The sequence below is a fragment of the Dunckerocampus dactyliophorus genome, chromosome 8, assembly GCF_027744805.1.
Source record: "Dunckerocampus dactyliophorus isolate RoL2022-P2 chromosome 8, RoL_Ddac_1.1, whole genome shotgun sequence".
In the NCBI taxonomy this organism is placed as follows: domain Eukaryota; kingdom Metazoa; phylum Chordata; class Actinopteri; order Syngnathiformes; family Syngnathidae; genus Dunckerocampus; species Dunckerocampus dactyliophorus.
In genome coordinates this window covers 27142607-27160827 of record NC_072826.1, presented here as the reverse complement: position 1 = coordinate 27160827, position 18221 = coordinate 27142607, and the positions used below count along the sequence as shown (strand labels likewise).

The window sequence follows — 18221 nt, the reverse complement described above, 5'->3', positions numbered from 1 at the left end:
CTGGTCTGGGTGGTCTCGTGGTTCTTATACACACTTGAGCACTTTTTAGCCATACGCCTTCATTTCAAGCAATTCAGTCACGTGACAACTACAAATCATTTAATGTGGTTTTATTGACGGCGGCCAGCAGAGGGCGCGATGTGACCACACGAACATTCAACGATGACTTGTATTTCCACTGTATACTCAAAAGGTGAGTGTCAGCCCCGTAAAATCACGCGTGCACCTGTGAAAGGTACAGTTGACATTTTGTTTCTTCAAATATTTATCGAATAATCACATATTTAGTCTGTGACGGTCTAGCGTAAATGTGTTTCAGAGATGGCGGCCAAAGTACACAGCAGCAGCGTGGTGCATTCACGAACGCAAGAATTCAGAACAACACCAACAGGGCGTTACATTACGTTCGTGTTTTGTTGATGTCGCCATTGTTTACTATTGTTTACTAAACCGGAAGCCAGCTGGTCAAATACTAAAGAGAGTTGTGGTGGCTCACGCTCAGGAAAACGCTGCCCCTATCGGTTTAGTGGAGAATTGCACGTTAGGGATCAGCAGGGGTGCAAAGGGCGCATGCCAATCTCGGCAGAGGCAAAATCCGCCCTGCCGAACAATGCATGCACCTCTATTTGCTCTGTTTGGGACATTTTTAGGTGAAATTATGCCAACCACATCAGTGATGTGTGTTTTTAAAACAATTCACGTGAATTACATGCATGCAGAAGTTATCTTAGTCCAAATAGGGGTGCATGCAAATCTCGGCAGGTCCAAAATCCACGCTGCCGGATACTGCATGCACCCTATTTCCTTTTTGGGACATTTTTGGGTGAAATTATGATCAAGTGAAACACTTTTATTTTTAATTTTACACAAAGGCACTGGTCTGTTAGCCCAGCCCAGCGAAAAGAACAGTTGATGGCGACTGTTGCATCACGCCTTATTCACTGTCTGTAAACGTCTCTTTTTGGTCACAGTCCCTTCGTTTAATTTGTAATGCAATAAAAGTTCACCGGGTGCTGACCATACACTGAACAGGTATTTACTTGTACATTTCATATTTGTCATTTGTTGTACAGAAATAAATAAACAGGGGAACAACTGTGTTTCGAATTACATTGCGAAAGTCTAACCTGCTCTTCTCAACGCATTTCTGGGTATGCCCGAATCAAATGCTTTGCCATATACAACAAATTTAAAGAGAAGAAATCCAAGCTTTCATATTTTGTGTGCTTTGGGTGTTTTATAGTTACTGATAAAGCCGACAAAAGTATCGTCGCTTCATTATCATGAAGTAAAAATAGCACGGCGTCTCACAGTTTTTAACTGGGCGTGCGCGCTCCCGCGACCTGCATGCAGATCTCGGCGTGCATGCAAAACGCGGAGAGCTAAAAATTAATTAAGACGCCCATGACGTCGCTGTTAGCGAAGTGCTTTTGTTACAAGTGATTTTGTTTCCGGTCTGATACAGAGTAAAAGTCAGACTGGTATCGGCGACACCGATCCGATACTCTGCAAAGAAATACATGAAACTGAATGAAACATGTTTGTAAATTTAACGGGCGTTCGTAAAAAGCGCATTCACGTACATACGTGTATGTATAGAGTAGTGTGAAACAGTGTTTTACCCCTTCCTGATTTTTTTTCATGTTTGTCACACTTAAATGTTTCAGATCATCAAATAGGTTTAAATACAGTATTATCAACGACAACACAACTGAACACAAAATGCCGTTTTTAAATGAAACTTTTTGTGATTAAGGGAGAAAAAAAATCCCAACCTACATGGTCCTGTGTGAACCCAATAACTGGCTGGGCCACCCTTAGCAGCGTTTGTGATAACTTGCAGTGAGTCTCTTACAGCGCTGTGGAGGAATTTTGGCCCACTCATCTTTGCAGAATTCCAGCATGAGGCGCCTTTTTAAGGTCATGCCACAGCATCCCAATAGGATTCAGGTCAGGACTTGGACTAGGCCACTCCAAAGTCTTCATTTTGTTTTTCTTCAGCCATTCAGAGGTGGACTTGCTGGTGTGTTTTGGATCATTGTTTTTTGGTAGACAGCAGAATTAATGGCTCCATTTTTCAAAGCAAGTCTTCCAGGTCCTGAAGCAGCAAAACAGCCCCAGACCATCACACTACCACCACTATATTTTACTGTTGCTATGACACCTTTTTTTAAATGCAGTGTTACTTTTACCCCAGATGAAATGGGACACACACCTTCCAAAAAGTTCAACTTTTGTCTCGTCAGACCACAGAGTATTTTCCCAAAGGTCTTGGGGATCATCAAGATGTTTTCTGGCAAAACTGAGATGTGCCTTAATGTTCTTTTTGTTCATCAGTGGTTTACGTGTTGTTACTCTGCCATGCAGGCCGTTTTTGCCCAGTGTCTTTCTTATAGTGGAGTCATCAACACTGACCTTGACTGCGGCAAGTGAAGTCTGCAGTTCTTTTGATCTTGTTGTGGGGTCTTTTGTGACCTCTTGCACTTTTTCACACAGGCCCATTTAGGTTTGGATTTTTTTCTGCCTTAATAATAAAAAGCTTCATTTGTGTTCAGTTGTGTTGTCATTGAATATATTTAAATCTTTGATGCTCTGAAACATTTAGAAAAGGCCACATAGTTCCATAACTAGTATGTATAGTAGTATACTATATACAGCTCAAAAAAATTAGAGGAACACTTGGAAAACACATCAGATCTAAACTGGGGGAAAAATGATCTTGAATATCTTTCCTGATAATAAGTGGGTGATGTATTAGTAACAAAATGATGCCACATCATTTGATAGAAATGAAAATGATCACCCTATAGAGGGGGGAAATCAAAGACACCCCAAAAATGAAAGTGAAAAAATGATGCAGCAGACTGGTCCATTTAGCTAAAATGTCATTGTAGCAACTCAAAATGATTCTCAGTAGTTTGTGTGGCCCCCACGTGCTTGTACGCATGCCTGACAACGTCGGGGCATGCTCCTAATGAGACTACGGATGGTGTCCTGGGGGATCTCCTCCAGGGCATCACTGCGGTACCTGGATGCATGGAGGAGATTCCAGGAGACAGGTAGTTACTCCAGGAGAGCTGGACAGGGCCGTAGAAGGCCCTTCAACCCTCAGCAGGATCGGTATCTGCTCCTTTGTGCAAGGAGGAACAGGATGAGCACTGCCAGAGCCCTACAAAATGACCTCCAGCAGGCCACTGGTGTGAATGTTTCTGACCAAACAATCAGAAATAGGCTCCATGAGGGTGGCCTGAGGGCCCGACGTCCTGTAGTGGGCCCTGTGCTCCCTGCCCAGCACCGTAGAGCTCGATTGGCATTTGCCATAGACCACCAGAATTGGCAACTACACCACTGGTGCCCTGTGCTCCTCCCTGATGAGAGCAAGTTCAACCTGAGCACATGCGACAGACATGAAAGGGTCTGGAGATGCCGTGGAGAACGTTATGCTGCCTGCAACATCATTCAGCATGACCGGTTTGGTGGTGGGTCAGTGATGGTCTGGGGAGGCATATCCCTGGAAGGACGCACAGACCTCTACAGGTTAGATAACGGCACCCTGACTGCTATTAGGTACCGGGATGAAATCCTTGGACCCATTGTCAGAACCTACGCTGGTGCAGTGGGACCTGGGTTCCTCCTGGTCCACGACAATGCCCGACTTCATGTGGCTAATGTATGCAGGTAGTTCCTGGAGGATGAAGAAATTGATACCATTGACTGGCCCCCACGTTCACCTGACCTAAACCCAATAGAACACCTCTGGGACATTATGTTTAGGTCCATCCGGCGCCGCCAGGTTGCTCCTCAGACTGTCCAGGAGCTCATGGATGCCCTGGTCCAGATCTGGGAGGAGATCCCCCAGGACACCATCCGTAGTCTCATTAGGAGCATGCCCCGACGTTGTCAGGCATGTTTACAAGCACGTGGGGGCCACACAAACTACCGAGAATCATTTTGAGTTGCTACAATGACATTTTAGCAAAATGGACCAGTCTGCTGCATCATTTTTTCACTTTCATTTTTGGGGTGTCTTTGATTTCCCCCCTCTATAGGGTGATCATTTTCATTTCTATCAAATTATGTGGCATAATTTTTTTTTACTAATACATCACCAACTTATTATCAGGAAAGATATCCAAGATCATTTTTCCCCCAGTTTAGATCTGATGTGTTTTTGAAGTGTTCCTCTAATTTTTTTAGCAGTATATATACTGTATACTACTATACTAGTATACCATAACGGAGGTGTGCCATGACAGCCTTCATCACGTGGAGACTAACTGTTGCTTTCTATCCTAACCCGTTCCACGTTTACCTGGACAAGGTTTTGGTGCTGGGATGCTGAGTTCAGCAGCAGGTGGATTGCGAGGTGGATGCGCATGACATTGATACATTGTGGATATTATTGATATTACTGGAGCACATTCTTCTCGCCTCCGTCATTCCCAGCAAAGGTCAAGTGACGTTCCAAAGGAAGCTTTGTGTTTTTTTCCATCGCCGCTTTGTCTCGGACGCCAAGTGTGCAGAGCCTATGCCGATGAGGAGGAGGAAAGATGAAAGCGGTGTTTGTTGTCCGTTTCTGTGACGACGACGACAGAACGGTGCCCACTGGATGGTGGGCGTGGCGCTGGGATTCTTTAGGAATGTTGAGCGCAAAGGCCAGGCGGCTGCCATGTGGTCATGTGGTCTTTGTTTTTGTGGAAGTGAACATGCCGCCGTTTGACCCGATGGCGCGTCCTTCTGCTTTTTCCATGGTGACTTGCATCCTCATCTGCATGTTTACATCGCCCCCTTCCAAGAGAAACTGTGACGGCTGAGGCGCCAAAAGTCACATGACATGTCCCCACATCCTGTTTATCTCATCATGCCAACCTTGAATGACGGCAAAGTCAGAGATGGCGGGCATCAGAGTGGTCACATGTGACCTTTCTTCTCTCATTAAACGTGATGGCGGCACCCACGGCGTGATGGGAGGGCTTCATTAAAACTACTTCCTGTTTGATTCGCCTCCGCTCTCTCCGGGTCTTTCCACGGGACCCAAAGCACCTTCTGAGCAAGCAGCAGAACATCATACTAACCATGATGACCACATCCATAGGTTTATTATTCATAATCATAGTACTATTAACAATATTCATAATTAATTCATATGAACAATATTAATGGCTGTCTATATTGTTTTATTACTAAGATTAACACTATTATCAATATTAATAATGACCACATGGATTTATTAGTATTAACAATTATTATGAATTAACTATGAATGATTTATTATGAATAATACGTGCGAGTGCAGCATCTTGAGGAGAGAAGTGACAGGATCAATCAGGACGATCAATAGTGGATCAGAAGCAACTGAAAAATGCCAAAAGACAACAGTGAACAAGGACGAGACGAAGATGACGACGTCGTACCACGTGGTTTTATTACGGAAAGCAAAAGAAGCTCATTAGCCAGTCAAACGTCAGTCATGTCAAAATAAAAGTACAAGTATGAGCAAAGATAAATGCAAAGGCACACACATGAAACGCATCAACGCAACTTCTAGCTTCTAGCGATTATTATTATTATTCATTTAGTCGTCATCACTTTGACAAAGTATCAAAAGTGGATTAAAAAAGTTCTAGAAGATTCTTTCCTTGTGACATCAGCGACCTCATCCTCCTTACGTAGAAAAATAATCTCAATCCAAATAACCTGCAGAGACTTTTGCCTTGTTTGCTGACATGATTGGAGCACCTTCATAATCAATCAATCATTCATTCATTCCTGCATATCAGACGTCATTTATTGCTTCACACAAAACCCCCTGCAGGCCGATTTAAACCCCCCCATGTTTAAACATGACAACCAGCTTGTTGTCAACTGTGATCACACACGCACGCACACATGCACACACACAGTCCTTGTGTTATCCAAAAGACGGAGAAATGTAAAAGTTGTTAGGAAAACGACGCTGTCATGAAAAAAAGAAAAATCTCAATGAAGAAAAGAGAAGGAACCCCCCCCCCCGAATAAGTCACCACAACTGGAGCGCACGTTTCTCGCTCGGCACTTGCGACCACGTGTTGTGGTCAAAGGTCACGTGCGTCTTTAGCCGCTCAGCGACCGCTAAAACAGAAGTCCGTCCAAGCTTCCAAATCCCGCCCCTCCCCCCTCCCCACTAGAAAGGCAAACCCCATAGCGGTGTTGACCATTAGCACCTTGTATGTCCGGCCGCAGAAAAGTCCAGACGGTGAAGAAGACCAGGAAGCAGCGTGAGCAGCAAGGGGCGGAGCCAAACAGGTCTTAGGGGGGCACGTAGGGCGGAGGCGATCTGTAGGGAGTCATGTTCTTGGGCCGGGAGCCTTTGCCCTCCATGGGCGTGGTGAAGGGCGGTGGCGGCTGATAAGGAGGCGCATTGGGGTCCTCGTCCCGGAGTGCCGTGTACTCCCCCAGCAATTCCCGGTTTAGGGGCGCGGTCTCTGGCGTGGCCACATTGGGGTACTCGGGAGGCGGCAGAGGAGGCTTCTCCTCCTGGAGGATCAAGGGCGCACTGGAAGAGGCCGGCGGTTTGGAGTCATCCAGCTCGTCGGCAAAGATAATTGGAACACCTTTCTTGATGAAGGTGGCCTGATCCTCCAGAGTCAGCTTGCCTTTCCGCTTCTTCCTGTAACAGATCATGGCCATGATTCCCGCTATCAACAGGATGGCCGCCACCACCACGGCAGGAATGACCGTGTGGAGGTAGACATCATCGGTACTCTGCCGCCCGGTTCCCAGAGCCGGCGTGACTGCCGGAGGTTCCGGAATGTCCATCTCTCCCGGGGGGATGAAGGAGAACGTCCTGCAACTCGACCTTCCCTTCACTGTGACGCCCAGAGGTCGAAATTCCGGCTCCATGGAATTCTGGAAGGTTTGTGAGGGTCTTCCATCGGCGTCTGCAAGCATCCTGCTCATGGTCATAATCTGCTCCTTGGGACAGGGATGCTGTGGCAGGCTGCTGTTAGTCCACTCCACCTGGATAGAACCTTTGCTGATGTTCCTCAGGCTCACCATGCTGCTGTTCCGGTCTCCCAAAGCATACGCCAACTTCCTGACCAGCAGGATCTTCCTGTGGATGTCGTGGGTGACTGAGCGTGGTTCTCCTTCCAGTCGGGCCGTGAAGACAACAGGAGATTTATCGTTAGCGGGCCAGCGGTTGACGCGGACCTCAATAGCGTCGATGACGTTCAGTCCACCTCTGTCTGTGGCTTGCATGAAGTATTCGTGTTTTCCTGCGTTCTGCACATCGGGAAGGCCGTAGAGAAGCTGGCTGGTACTGTTGAACTGGATCCAGGAACCTTCACCGACCACTTCATTGAGGTTCTTCCTCAGGCTCAGACGCAGCTTGTCAGTGGTTCCGTCTTCTTTGTCGAAGAAGGTGTCTGAGGGGATCTTCACCTCAAAGTAGGTGCCCACTAGAGCGTTGACCTGGTCGATGGGATTGCGCAACACTGGTTTTTCATTGTAGGGATCTGGGAGGACACCGGGAGACGGTGTGGTGCGTCTGGACGGCTTTGCAGTGGATGTCTTTGGTTCTTTGGGCACAGGCGTGGTTTTGGGTCTTTTGGGTTTCTTTGTAGGCTTTCGGGTGGGCGTAGAAGGTGTGGCGGTTGCTTCCACGTAGGTGGGCCTGGTTGCAGTTGGCTCAATGGGGATAGTGCTCGTGGTCGCCATCACCCTGGTTGGCTGCGGAGGGCCCAATGTGGGCGTGTGGCTGATCGGGTCACGGACTCGGATGGTAGGCTTGCCCGGTAGAGGGACAGGCCCTCGAACAGGCTGCACCGAGCTTTCAGTCGGTGTGGCGATTGAAGGGGAGGACAACGTGGGGACAATCCTCACTGGAGGTTCGGCGGCACTGGTTGGAGGAAGCACAGTCAGGACCGGCGTGGGGGTGTTGTTTAATTGGCGCCTGACACGCTTGGCAACGTGGGGCTTCTTGTTGGCAATGTGCCAGCCCACCACGGGATAGCCCAACTTCGCCGACATGGTGCCCGCCTTTGCCGGACCTTGGACGCTGTCGATGTTTGGAACGGTGCTCTGGTCAAGCGAACAACCCAGCTTCCACGACAGCAGGGCACCGTTCTCCACCACCTGGTGGGACACATCACTTCATTAGGCACACGCTCTGCCGGTAGAACGTAGGGCGCACAACGGCATGACTCACCTTTTTGGCGTTCCCGGGTCCCGCCATGAAAGCAGACATGTCAAAGAGCCGGTTGTTGACCACAGGAAGCACCTTCATGAAGGGCAGCTCCATCCCCGAAAAGCTGCGCATGTTGTCCAAGAGTGCCACCCTCTGGTGGGAGCTCATTTTGGTCAAATCAGCATCCAGGATGACTGTCAACACGGTGACCGGTTCCTCGTCACCGCACGTGAACAAGGGCAGTTCGTGTTCCGTGGCGACTTGGTTGGACGTGGTCTGAGGCAAGTCGGCCTCCGAATGATCTTCAGGGTGCACCTCGATGGAGAACACCTCTGACCAAGATGATGCTGACGATTTGGTGAGGTTGGACAGGGTCACCGTGATGTAATGAACACCTTTATCCTCATCCAGCGGTACACCCTGCAGCGTCCTGCGGGCGGCGTCCCAGTGCAGCCAGGCAGGGAGGACATCCTTCCCCGACTCAGAGATCTAAAACGTGAGAAAATGCTGAGGTCACGTTCATGAGGAACATCAAGAACATTATTACATCTTTCTGTTAATGACTGGCTTTTATGCAAATGAGCCTGCTTCCTTTTAACTAAACGACACATCAAGATGGTGACGGGCTGAGGGAGGAAACCCGACACATGCCGCCATTTTTGATTACAAGACAAAGACAGGGAGGTGGGTGGAGCCCCCTTGTGACCAACTCCGTAATGCTCATCAATGCCAACCACTGCAGCAGCCAATGAGAGAAGGGAAATGCCACCAGACGGCGTTTACACGCCATTACACAAACGCCATCACCTCACTGGACACACACACACACACACACACACACACACACACATATATATATAAAAAGATGTGTGAAGGAAGGAAAGGAAGAAAACAAGGAAGGAAGGAAGAGATGAAAATAGAACAGGGGAGGGCGGAGGGGATTCCTGGCCTAGTCGAGCGTCTCCAGTGGAAAATGTGAGGCACGGGGTGTGTGTGTGTGTGTGTGTGGGGGGGGGGGTTAACATCTTTATGGTGCGCCCATGCGCATGTGACGAATGTTTCCATGAGATAGGGAGGTGCGGATGACATCATCTCGCTGACATCGCAGACAACCGTCATTTAAGCACACTGAACACACACAGACACATGCCGGAACATGAACACACACACACACACACACACACACACACACACACACACACACACACACACTAGAAGCCATGAGTCACAGTGGTGTGTTTCTATGTAATTAAATATGTAATTATATTCCATTCATACGTTTGAAGCCTTCTACGGTCACATGCACGCGCACGCCACTACGCGCACTGACAGCTAGCTCACGGTCAGCGACGAGTCGCACCGACCGCCAAACGCCATCACAGCGAGCGAGCGCTCTGTTCTTCCTGCTGCTGTGACGTGTCTGCATGTTGCCTAGCAACAAGATGACGTTATGTTTCACCATCGCCGTACACTCGCATCACACAACTCCTTCCTGGACACGCTCACACCTGTCTCTGTGCAGGTGAGCACACCTTCACTACCTCTTCCACGGAAAGTTACCTTACCAGTAAATTTACTTTGGGATTGGTTACTTTAGGATTACAGTTACTCTAGGGATAATGGTTACCTTGGGTGCAAAATTACCTTAGAATTCGTTATTTTAATATTAAAGTTACTATGAGGTAAAGTTACATTCGCATTAAAGTTACTTTAGTATTAAAACTACTTACTTTGGAATTAAAGTTAGTTTAGGAGTAAAGTTCAGTAGGGAAGTGACATTAAAGAGTAAAGAGTAGGAGTAAAGTTATTTTAGGATTTAAGTTACTTTAGGAGGGCAGATACTCGAGGAGTAAAGCTGAGTAGTGCAGTTAGTTTAGGAGTAAAGTTTAGGGGTAAAGTTACTTTAGGATTAACGTTGGGTAGTGAAGTTACTTTAGGACTAAAGTTACTATAGGAGGACAGTTACTTATGAGGAAAGTTGAGTGTGAAGTTACTCTATCATTAAAGTTACATTAACAATAAAATGTAGTAGAGTATAGTTACTTCAGGATTAAAAATACTTTCGGAGGACAGAGTTGAGTAAAGAAATTACTTTAGAAGTAGCGTTACTCTAGGGATAAAGTTTAGTACAGAAGTTACTTTAGCAGTAAAGTTACTTAAGAAGTAAAGTGGAGTCGTGTTGTTATTTAGGATCACAGTTACTTTAGGAGTAAAGTTTAGTAGAGAAGTTACTTTAGGGCTGAAGTATTAGGATTAAAATTATTTTAGGAGTAACGTCACATTAGGGTAAAGTGGAGTAGTAATGTTACATTAGGATTACATTAAGAGTAAAGTTACTTTAGGAGTAAGGTTGCTTCAGGATTAAATATACTTTAGGAGTAAAGTGGGGTAGTGAAGTTACTTTCGCACTAAATTGATGTAGTGTAGTTATTTTAGGATTACAGTTACTTTAGGAGTAAAGTTACATTAGTAGTAACATTACATTAGGATTAAAGTTACTTTAGGAAAGTGGAGTAGTAAAGTTACTTTAGGAGCAGTGAAGCTACATTAGGAGTAAAGTTACATTAGGAGTAAAGTTACATTAGGAAAGTGGAGTAGTAAAGTTACTTTAGAAGTAGTGAAGCTACATTAGGAGTAAAGTTACTTCAGGATTAAAGTTACTGTAGGAGTAAATTGGAGGAGTGAAGTTACTTTAGTACTAAATCGGTGTAGTGTAGTTATTTTAGGATTACGGTTACTTTAGGAGTAAAGTTACATTAGGAGTAACATTACATTAGGATTAAAGTTACTTTAGGAGCAGTGAAGCTACATTAGGAGTAGTGAAGTTAGCGTGTGAGCTGTCAGTGGAAAGAAGAGACATGTATGTGTTAGCGACTCACTTGCGTCACATGGCCAACATACGCGTCCTCCATCTTGGCGGGCATGTTCATCTGGAAGAGCCGGCCCACTGCTGTCGAGGAGTCCGGAAAGTGCTGCCGAGCGGCGGCCATGTTGTCGTCTGAGGTGACTTCCTGGAAGTGGAGGAGGAGCGAGGAATGCATGGACGCCTCCAGCTCGCCTCCTCCATCTTCTCCTCGCGCGCCCACCAGGAGCAGACCTAGCAGGAGCGCGCTCATTCTGACACCTCCCATGCCGACACCCTGGAACATTCTCACGGATGCTGGGCTTAAAGGGGAGGGGCATACACCCCTGAGCAAACCCCACCCACTCTTCCTTTAAGCTCCTCCCCCACTTGACCGGCAACAGGAGAGATGCTCCTCCTCCACTTCTTTTGCCCTCCTCACAGGGAGGTGCAGGCCGCCGCTTCCTGTACGGAAAAACACGCAAACAGGTAAGAAGAGGATTGGCCACAAAACCTGACAATAGTTCACAACTTCACGCACACACACGTACATGGCTGCAGAGATACAAAGTAACCTGAGTACTTCCACAATGACCTTTCTTTGAATGATCAGGAAGTGAAAGGCGAAAGTGGAGAGGGGGCGGGGCCGGATGGAACGTGGATTAGCAAACAAAGAACGAGCACTCAAAGCTCCACGGATGAATGCGTGCTTCTCTTGTGTGTGTGACTTGTTATGCATGCCACTCTTTCAAGGGAGGCCCCGCCCCCTGTGTCTCACCACCAGTGGGTGAGGAGACGGTAGAAAGTCCCCACGGATCCCTGCTGATACTTTCTTATCCAAGCAGATGCCCGGCGCAGACAACCAATCACTGCGGGAATTCCCGGCAACAACAAAAACACTCAAAGCTTCTTTGTTGCTCCGCCCCCACACTCGCTGTGCTCAACGCTTTGTTTGGAGTCAAAGCTCTGAACCTTCCTGCTGTTCCACCTTTTAGCCTCACTTCCAGAAACCCCCAGATAAACTCTTCTTGGAATCTCCAACAACGCCCCCTGCTGCTTGGGAAGCACCGCAGCTTGTTTTTTTAAAATTATTATTATTATAGCTCAACTAGTCAACATGCTAGTCCACATGCTAATAACCATTAAAACGTAAACACTAGTAACTACTTGTAGTAAACACGTTAACAGACATGTAAATTTTGCTGTGCTAGTAAACATGCTAACAAACATCTAAAGTTATCCATGCTAGTAAAAATGCTAATAAACATATTAAAAAGTTAGCCGTTTTAGTAAACACGCTAACAGACATGTAAAGTTAGCCGTGCCAGTAAAAATGCTAATAAACATATTTAAACATACTAAAAAGTTAACCGTATTAGTAAACATGCTAACAGACGTGTAAAGTTAGCTGTGCTAATAAACACGCTAACAGACATGTAAAGTTAGCCATGTTGGTAAAAATGCTAACATATTAAAAAGTTAGCAGTGCTAGTAAACATGCTAACGGACATGTAAAGTTAGCCATGCTAGTAAACATATTAAAAACTTAGCCATTCTAATAAAAATGCTAACAGACATGTAAAGGTTGATGTAGCAAATAGGAAGTCAAGTAGCACAAGCACAATAATGGTGTGGATGAACAATTCCAAGATGAAAAAGCGCTCAAGATGGCCGCAGCGTAAAGTCTTTGATTTCTCCTCTGCGAATTCCCGTCTGCTTGTCTTTTCTTTCACTCCAGAGGCCGCCGGCTCGTTCAAGGACCTCCCCGGGCGCCGCACGCCATGACAACACTGGCGGCTGCTGGGGGAGGAGTGATGTCACATGATTTAGAGGCCACTGACAGGCATTATTTGCGTGATGACGAGCAAGATGTGAAAATGCTGTCACTAAACTCCCGATTGGCTGCACGCGTGGCGGGGGGAGAGTCACCTGAAAGCTTCCTCTGGTTAGGAGGCGGGAAGATGACACGGTGAAGTAACGATGAAACCACTTCCTGTGTCCTTGCAAGCGGCAAGCTCCTGAGTGACAACCCATCCATGAGGAGGAGAAGCAAGGCGGCAAAGCAAGGAAACGAGGAGAGGAGGCTGAATCATGAGGGTGACCTCGGAACATTCCGGCCACTCCTTCCTGGACAGCTGGAAGAGGACACAAAGTAACTTCTTCCTCCTTCCTGTCCGTGCAAGGATCACAGTTGGGAGAAGACCTCCTGCCTTTCCCAAAACACAACCTTTGTTTCACGCAAACATCTTTCAGCGCCAATAACATTCCTTATCTTTGTGGAGGACACGCCCCCTCCACATGTCCACCGTACTGACCACACACACCACTTCATGTTTGCGTGTGTGTGTTAGACAAGACCACCAGCAAAGACACACACTGGCAGCTGGACACGTGTGTGTGTGTGTGTGTGTGTGTGTGTGTGTGTGTGTGAAACAGACAGCTGACGGCAGGTGTGTGTATGTGTGTTATAAAACATGACAGCTGCCAGTCAATCACACACAGACACACACAAACACACACACTGCAGGGTGCACGTGATTGGTTGAAATCTTCATGGAATCAATACACAAGACAACAATCAATGCTAACATTAGCATTAACATTAGCGTCATTTAGCGCTGATTTGATGGTTTCATCCGTCATGGCTGCCACTGCAACAACATGAATGGAATGTGTGTGTGTGTGGGGGGGAGACCAGAGGAATGGTGGGCATGGAGGGGGGCGTGAAAGCAGTGAGCATCTGTGGTCACATGACTACCTGAAGGAATGCTGCACTCGTTCAGACTCGCCAAAGGTGTGTGTGTGTGTGTGTGTGTGTGTGTGTGTGTGTTGCTGATGTTTAACTGTTACTTTTAACATGTACACGTCTCTTACTTCCTCCCCCACCACACACACGCAGTGTACTTTTGAAGGTGGGGTGGTTGCCGTGGTTACCACAGAAACCCTGAATTCCTCAACAGGCCTCAACGTGCTGCTGGACACCAGAAGACCCGTCCCACTGGAGGACAACTCTTGCCAACATTGTGTTAGCGTCTGAAAACATCAACACCTTCACAACCTCCCCTCTCTCTCTTACACACCCGCACACGTCACATGATGCTGACACATCAACTTTACGTCCTGTACATAAACAAATCAGAACGGGCGTGTGTCCATCACTGCGGCGGAGCTAGGACATCAGGTGTGTGGACCGCACAACTGTTGGCATTCAAGTGAGATGAGGGCGTGTGGTCCCGGGAGAGCCCCGCCTCTCGGACAACGAACACACGTGTTCAGCGGCTGCCCGGCATCGAACAACGATCCCAAAAGATCCCTACTGGACCACCATGTTGCTAGCGCCCATGTTGTTACAAGACACCAACACACTCCTGTGGTTTTTTGGACTTGTGTGGTCCATATCATGACCCTCCCACCCCCTCGTGCGCGCCTGTGAAGAGACTCGCCTCCCCGACACAAACGGGTTCACTTATTTTTACACTTGAATGACAGGAGCGAATGTGTGAGGTCAAAGGTCGTGTGTGCTCAGCTGTATTGACAGCGGTAAACATCCTCATCCTCACACCACGACCGTGTGCACGTGTAGGACAAGCTGGGGAAAAGATCGTGCACGGCACTTCTACAGGCACGCGCGTGCGCTGGGAATGAGGTCACACATCAAGTTAGCCCCCCCACCAGGCGCCAAAAATAAACCCAAGCGATGAAGACCCCCCGTGTGTGTCTACATGCACCTGTTCAGCTCGCGAGCGCGCAGCTAGCAACACACGCACGCGTACACTGCACGACAAACACCCGATTGCTGGTCCGACGTGCTCGCGCACAGAAGTAAGGACACCAGAATGAGAAAGAGAATGGAAATATTCCCGCCAAGGGGAGCGTGTGTGTACGCGTACACTAGCACTCTCGCTCGCTCTCCTTGCAGCAAGACACGCACACGCACACGCACACATTGACACTGACCGCAGTAAATGGTCGTCTTGTCGAAGCTGCTCCGCTGCAAACTTGGAAGGAAAAAAACGACGACGACCGCTCCAAGCGGTCCTGAACACAACGTGGATCGGTACCGAGCCTCAGGGCGGCGGCATCGAACCTTGAGCTCAGCTCGGCTGCTTGTTGGTGGCGCGAAGCGACGTGTCTTCCTTCTGGTTCGCGACGTGAACGTCTGCTGTGGACCACAATGGAGGTCTACATACAAGAGGCGGGGCTAGAGGGGAGGGCGGGGCCACAGGCACAGAGAGGGAAGGCTTCAGTTCGCCCCCCCCCCCCCCCACACACACACACACACACGCACACACGCACACACAACACACACCCCACAATTTTTTTTTCGCTCCTCTTACTTTTTGTCGTCCTGATGTCGCCACACCTGCGTGCACGCGCCCTCATCGCGAGCAACTCATGTGTGACGTCACTGCCATCACGTGACACCAAAGGCCCCGACTAAGGTGGACGTGCTTCGACTGATTTTCAGACACTTGTTCAACTGGTGAAAGAACATGTTAGCATGTTAGCATTGGACTCCCTGGCCAGTCTCCACCCACTGAATTGAAACCATACTTACTCATATATGTTCTTATATTATGTTGTTCATAATAAGTGTTTCCTATCATACAACGTTTATAAAAATAGAAAATGTATGATCTATACATATGAAATAGAAATAACATAACAAACTTTATGAACATCAACAAATGTATAAACCTTATCAAGCATTATTTTGAGGTTTAACAACCTCCCTTCTGGCCTCCGTCTCCTCCTGTCCTTGATGTTCTTTGTAAGAAAGTCCAGAATGGCCGTGTTGTTTTACTTCCTGACCATCCCTACTGTCTGACAAGACACATACTAGATCACCATGAGACTTGTTGGTGGACTAGCTGGGGTGGCTATAATTCACAGCAAACAGACTTCACTACCATGTGCCGTGTTACACGAGTGATTAGTTGGCACGTCACAAGATCTCGTGACAAGATTTCTCGTTCAGAAGAAAAACTGTCTCGTGGACGCTAGGCCTGGTACAATAATTAATAAATGAATTCAACACACAATACATGAAAATGAACTGAATAATTTTGCTGGCCTCAATATATTGTATAGGCCTGTCACCATAACAAATGTTGCTGGATGATAATTGTCCTACAAATTATTGTCGATAATCGATATTATTGACATACCAGTTTTTGAGACCATTTTTTCATGAATTATATGGCATAATAATGAGAGTACATCATATAAAAAGCAATAAACTCTCATTTCTCAGGGGTATTTAACATTGTAATTAGAATGTCAAGAGCTTTTAAATAAATTAAACAAACAACAAAAAAAGGACAAAAAAGATCAATGAAAATAAAATGGACTGTCAGTCTTTTAGCAAAAATTGCTCTTACATAAAAATCCCAATCATAACCAAAAACAATAAAAAATATACCCCGTCCACACACACACACACAAAAACCACACACACACATTATGTAGTATATTGTTAAACTAATGTAGGGGGTCATACAGTAATTGAGCTGGACCACATATCTGTGGTGGTGGAGTAAAATGCAATGTTTCTGATGTCCTTCAACACGTCTTCTTTCGCTTGGTTATACAGCTCAGGAATTGCTGTTTGTGACATGTGCACGTGCGTCCTCCCAGGCAATTCGTAGTGTCTGTCAAACATTTCTAACATTCCCCGAAATGTTAGCTTTTCAACTGCATTGAAAGGTTGTATTTCTTTTGCACTGTAGTGAGCGACGCCGTCTGTGAGCGCACACCATTTGGCGCTGTTTCATTTATATTTACTTCGCCGATCAAACCACTCAGTAAGCGTTGGCTGATCGGGACGAAGGCTCTGCTGCACCTCCACACTCGGGCTGCGGCATTCGGCTTAGAAACCGTCGCTTCTATGCCTTCATTCATATTAGCGTTGGCTTGCTAACTTGCTGCTAGCACTCTGTGTATCCACTCACTGGTAGCTCCGCCTCCACATACTGGGATAAAGAGGCTAAATAGCTGACAGGAGGGTTCACTCTCTCCGCTCATTCCACTATAGAACCAGTGCGCCCAGACACATCTTGTCATCCAGCCTGTGTGGTAAAATTGCACATGTCAATTTATAGAGGCTGGCAAAATTGTCCAATTGTTATTTTTTTTTATTGTTCGATTAATCGATTTATTGATTATCGTGACAGGCCCGGTTGTGTGCATGCGCGTCTGTTTTATTCTTCTTCTTCCATTGTACTTTTCTTGAAAGTAAAGTTAAAATCTTGTCTCGTTCCCGCAGACCCGACCGCGCGTATCGTCTTGTCTCGTGAACGGAGTGTCTTGTGACACCCTGAGTGATTAGATAGAAAACGTCAACGTCACAGTACAGTTCAGTGATGTCGATTCCGCTTGCTAGCTAGCGAGCGATTTTAAAATACAACTTACAATTAACAGACTAATCATTCTCTAATCATTTAGCTAGCTATAACTCGTGTCAACCAACAATTAAAAAATGGTGAACATTCACGTGGCATAGAGCAAATGGTTGAGTATCTAATAAAACATGAGTGAGTCAATAATTATGCTTAATTACTTGCTTTTACATGCTTCTTTCGGACTGCGCTATGCCACTGGAGTGTGGTAGCCACACTACCACGCTTGGTTACCCTTGGTTACCCCATGCGCTTAACCCTTACGCCTTGATTTAAGGAGAATTGGGACACCACTTGGTTCTCGTGAACAAGCAAATCCAAGGGATAAGGGCTAAGATAAGGGGTAGAGTTGGGATTCAGCCTTACTCTAATCTACCCTACTCTACTCTACCGTAGTTGAGGTGCAGTGTGTTGTTAGCGTGAGTGTTAATGATGGTGTGTTTATGTGCGGTGTTGCCATGGAGAGAGCAAAGGTGAAAGGTCAGCGAAGGTATTGAGTGAGTTTAAAGGAACATGTTGTATCCTGCCATTGATCCATTGTTCACGCTGAGGGTAAAAGGGGTAGGAGGGGGTCCCTAAACGACGCCCTCGGGTTGGCTGGGCTGTGGAATGTGACACCCGGGCCCTCATCTTCTGCTGAGTGAGCGAAGCTGATGCTAAGCTAATGCGAGGATGGACTCACAGCTAATTCACTGCATTGTGCGTGCGCGTGTTTGTGCGCGCGTGTGTGTAATTGATGTTCCTGTGCTGTGATTGGTTTGGAAAGAAGATAAGCAGGAAAATAGAGGGTTACGTAAAAGATCTGTGGTGAGCA

At 46.9% G+C, this 18221-nt stretch overlaps 1 protein-coding gene across 1 annotated transcript; it reads right to left on the bottom strand.

The window, feature by feature from the left end:
- Window positions 1-5408: 5408 nt before the first annotated feature.
- On the bottom strand, window positions 5409-15208 carry dag1 (dystroglycan 1). Its single transcript, XM_054785718.1, has 4 exons — window positions 14967-15208; window positions 11047-11474; window positions 8189-8656; window positions 5409-8115 (listed from the first exon to the last, which is right to left on the bottom strand). The coding sequence occupies exons 2-4, from the start codon at window positions 11314-11316 to the stop codon at window positions 6289-6291; spliced, it is 2565 nt and encodes an 854-aa protein (XP_054641693.1). The 5' UTR covers window positions 11317-11474; window positions 14967-15208; the 3' UTR covers window positions 5409-6288.
- Between the last annotated feature and the right edge of the window lie 3013 nt (window positions 15209-18221).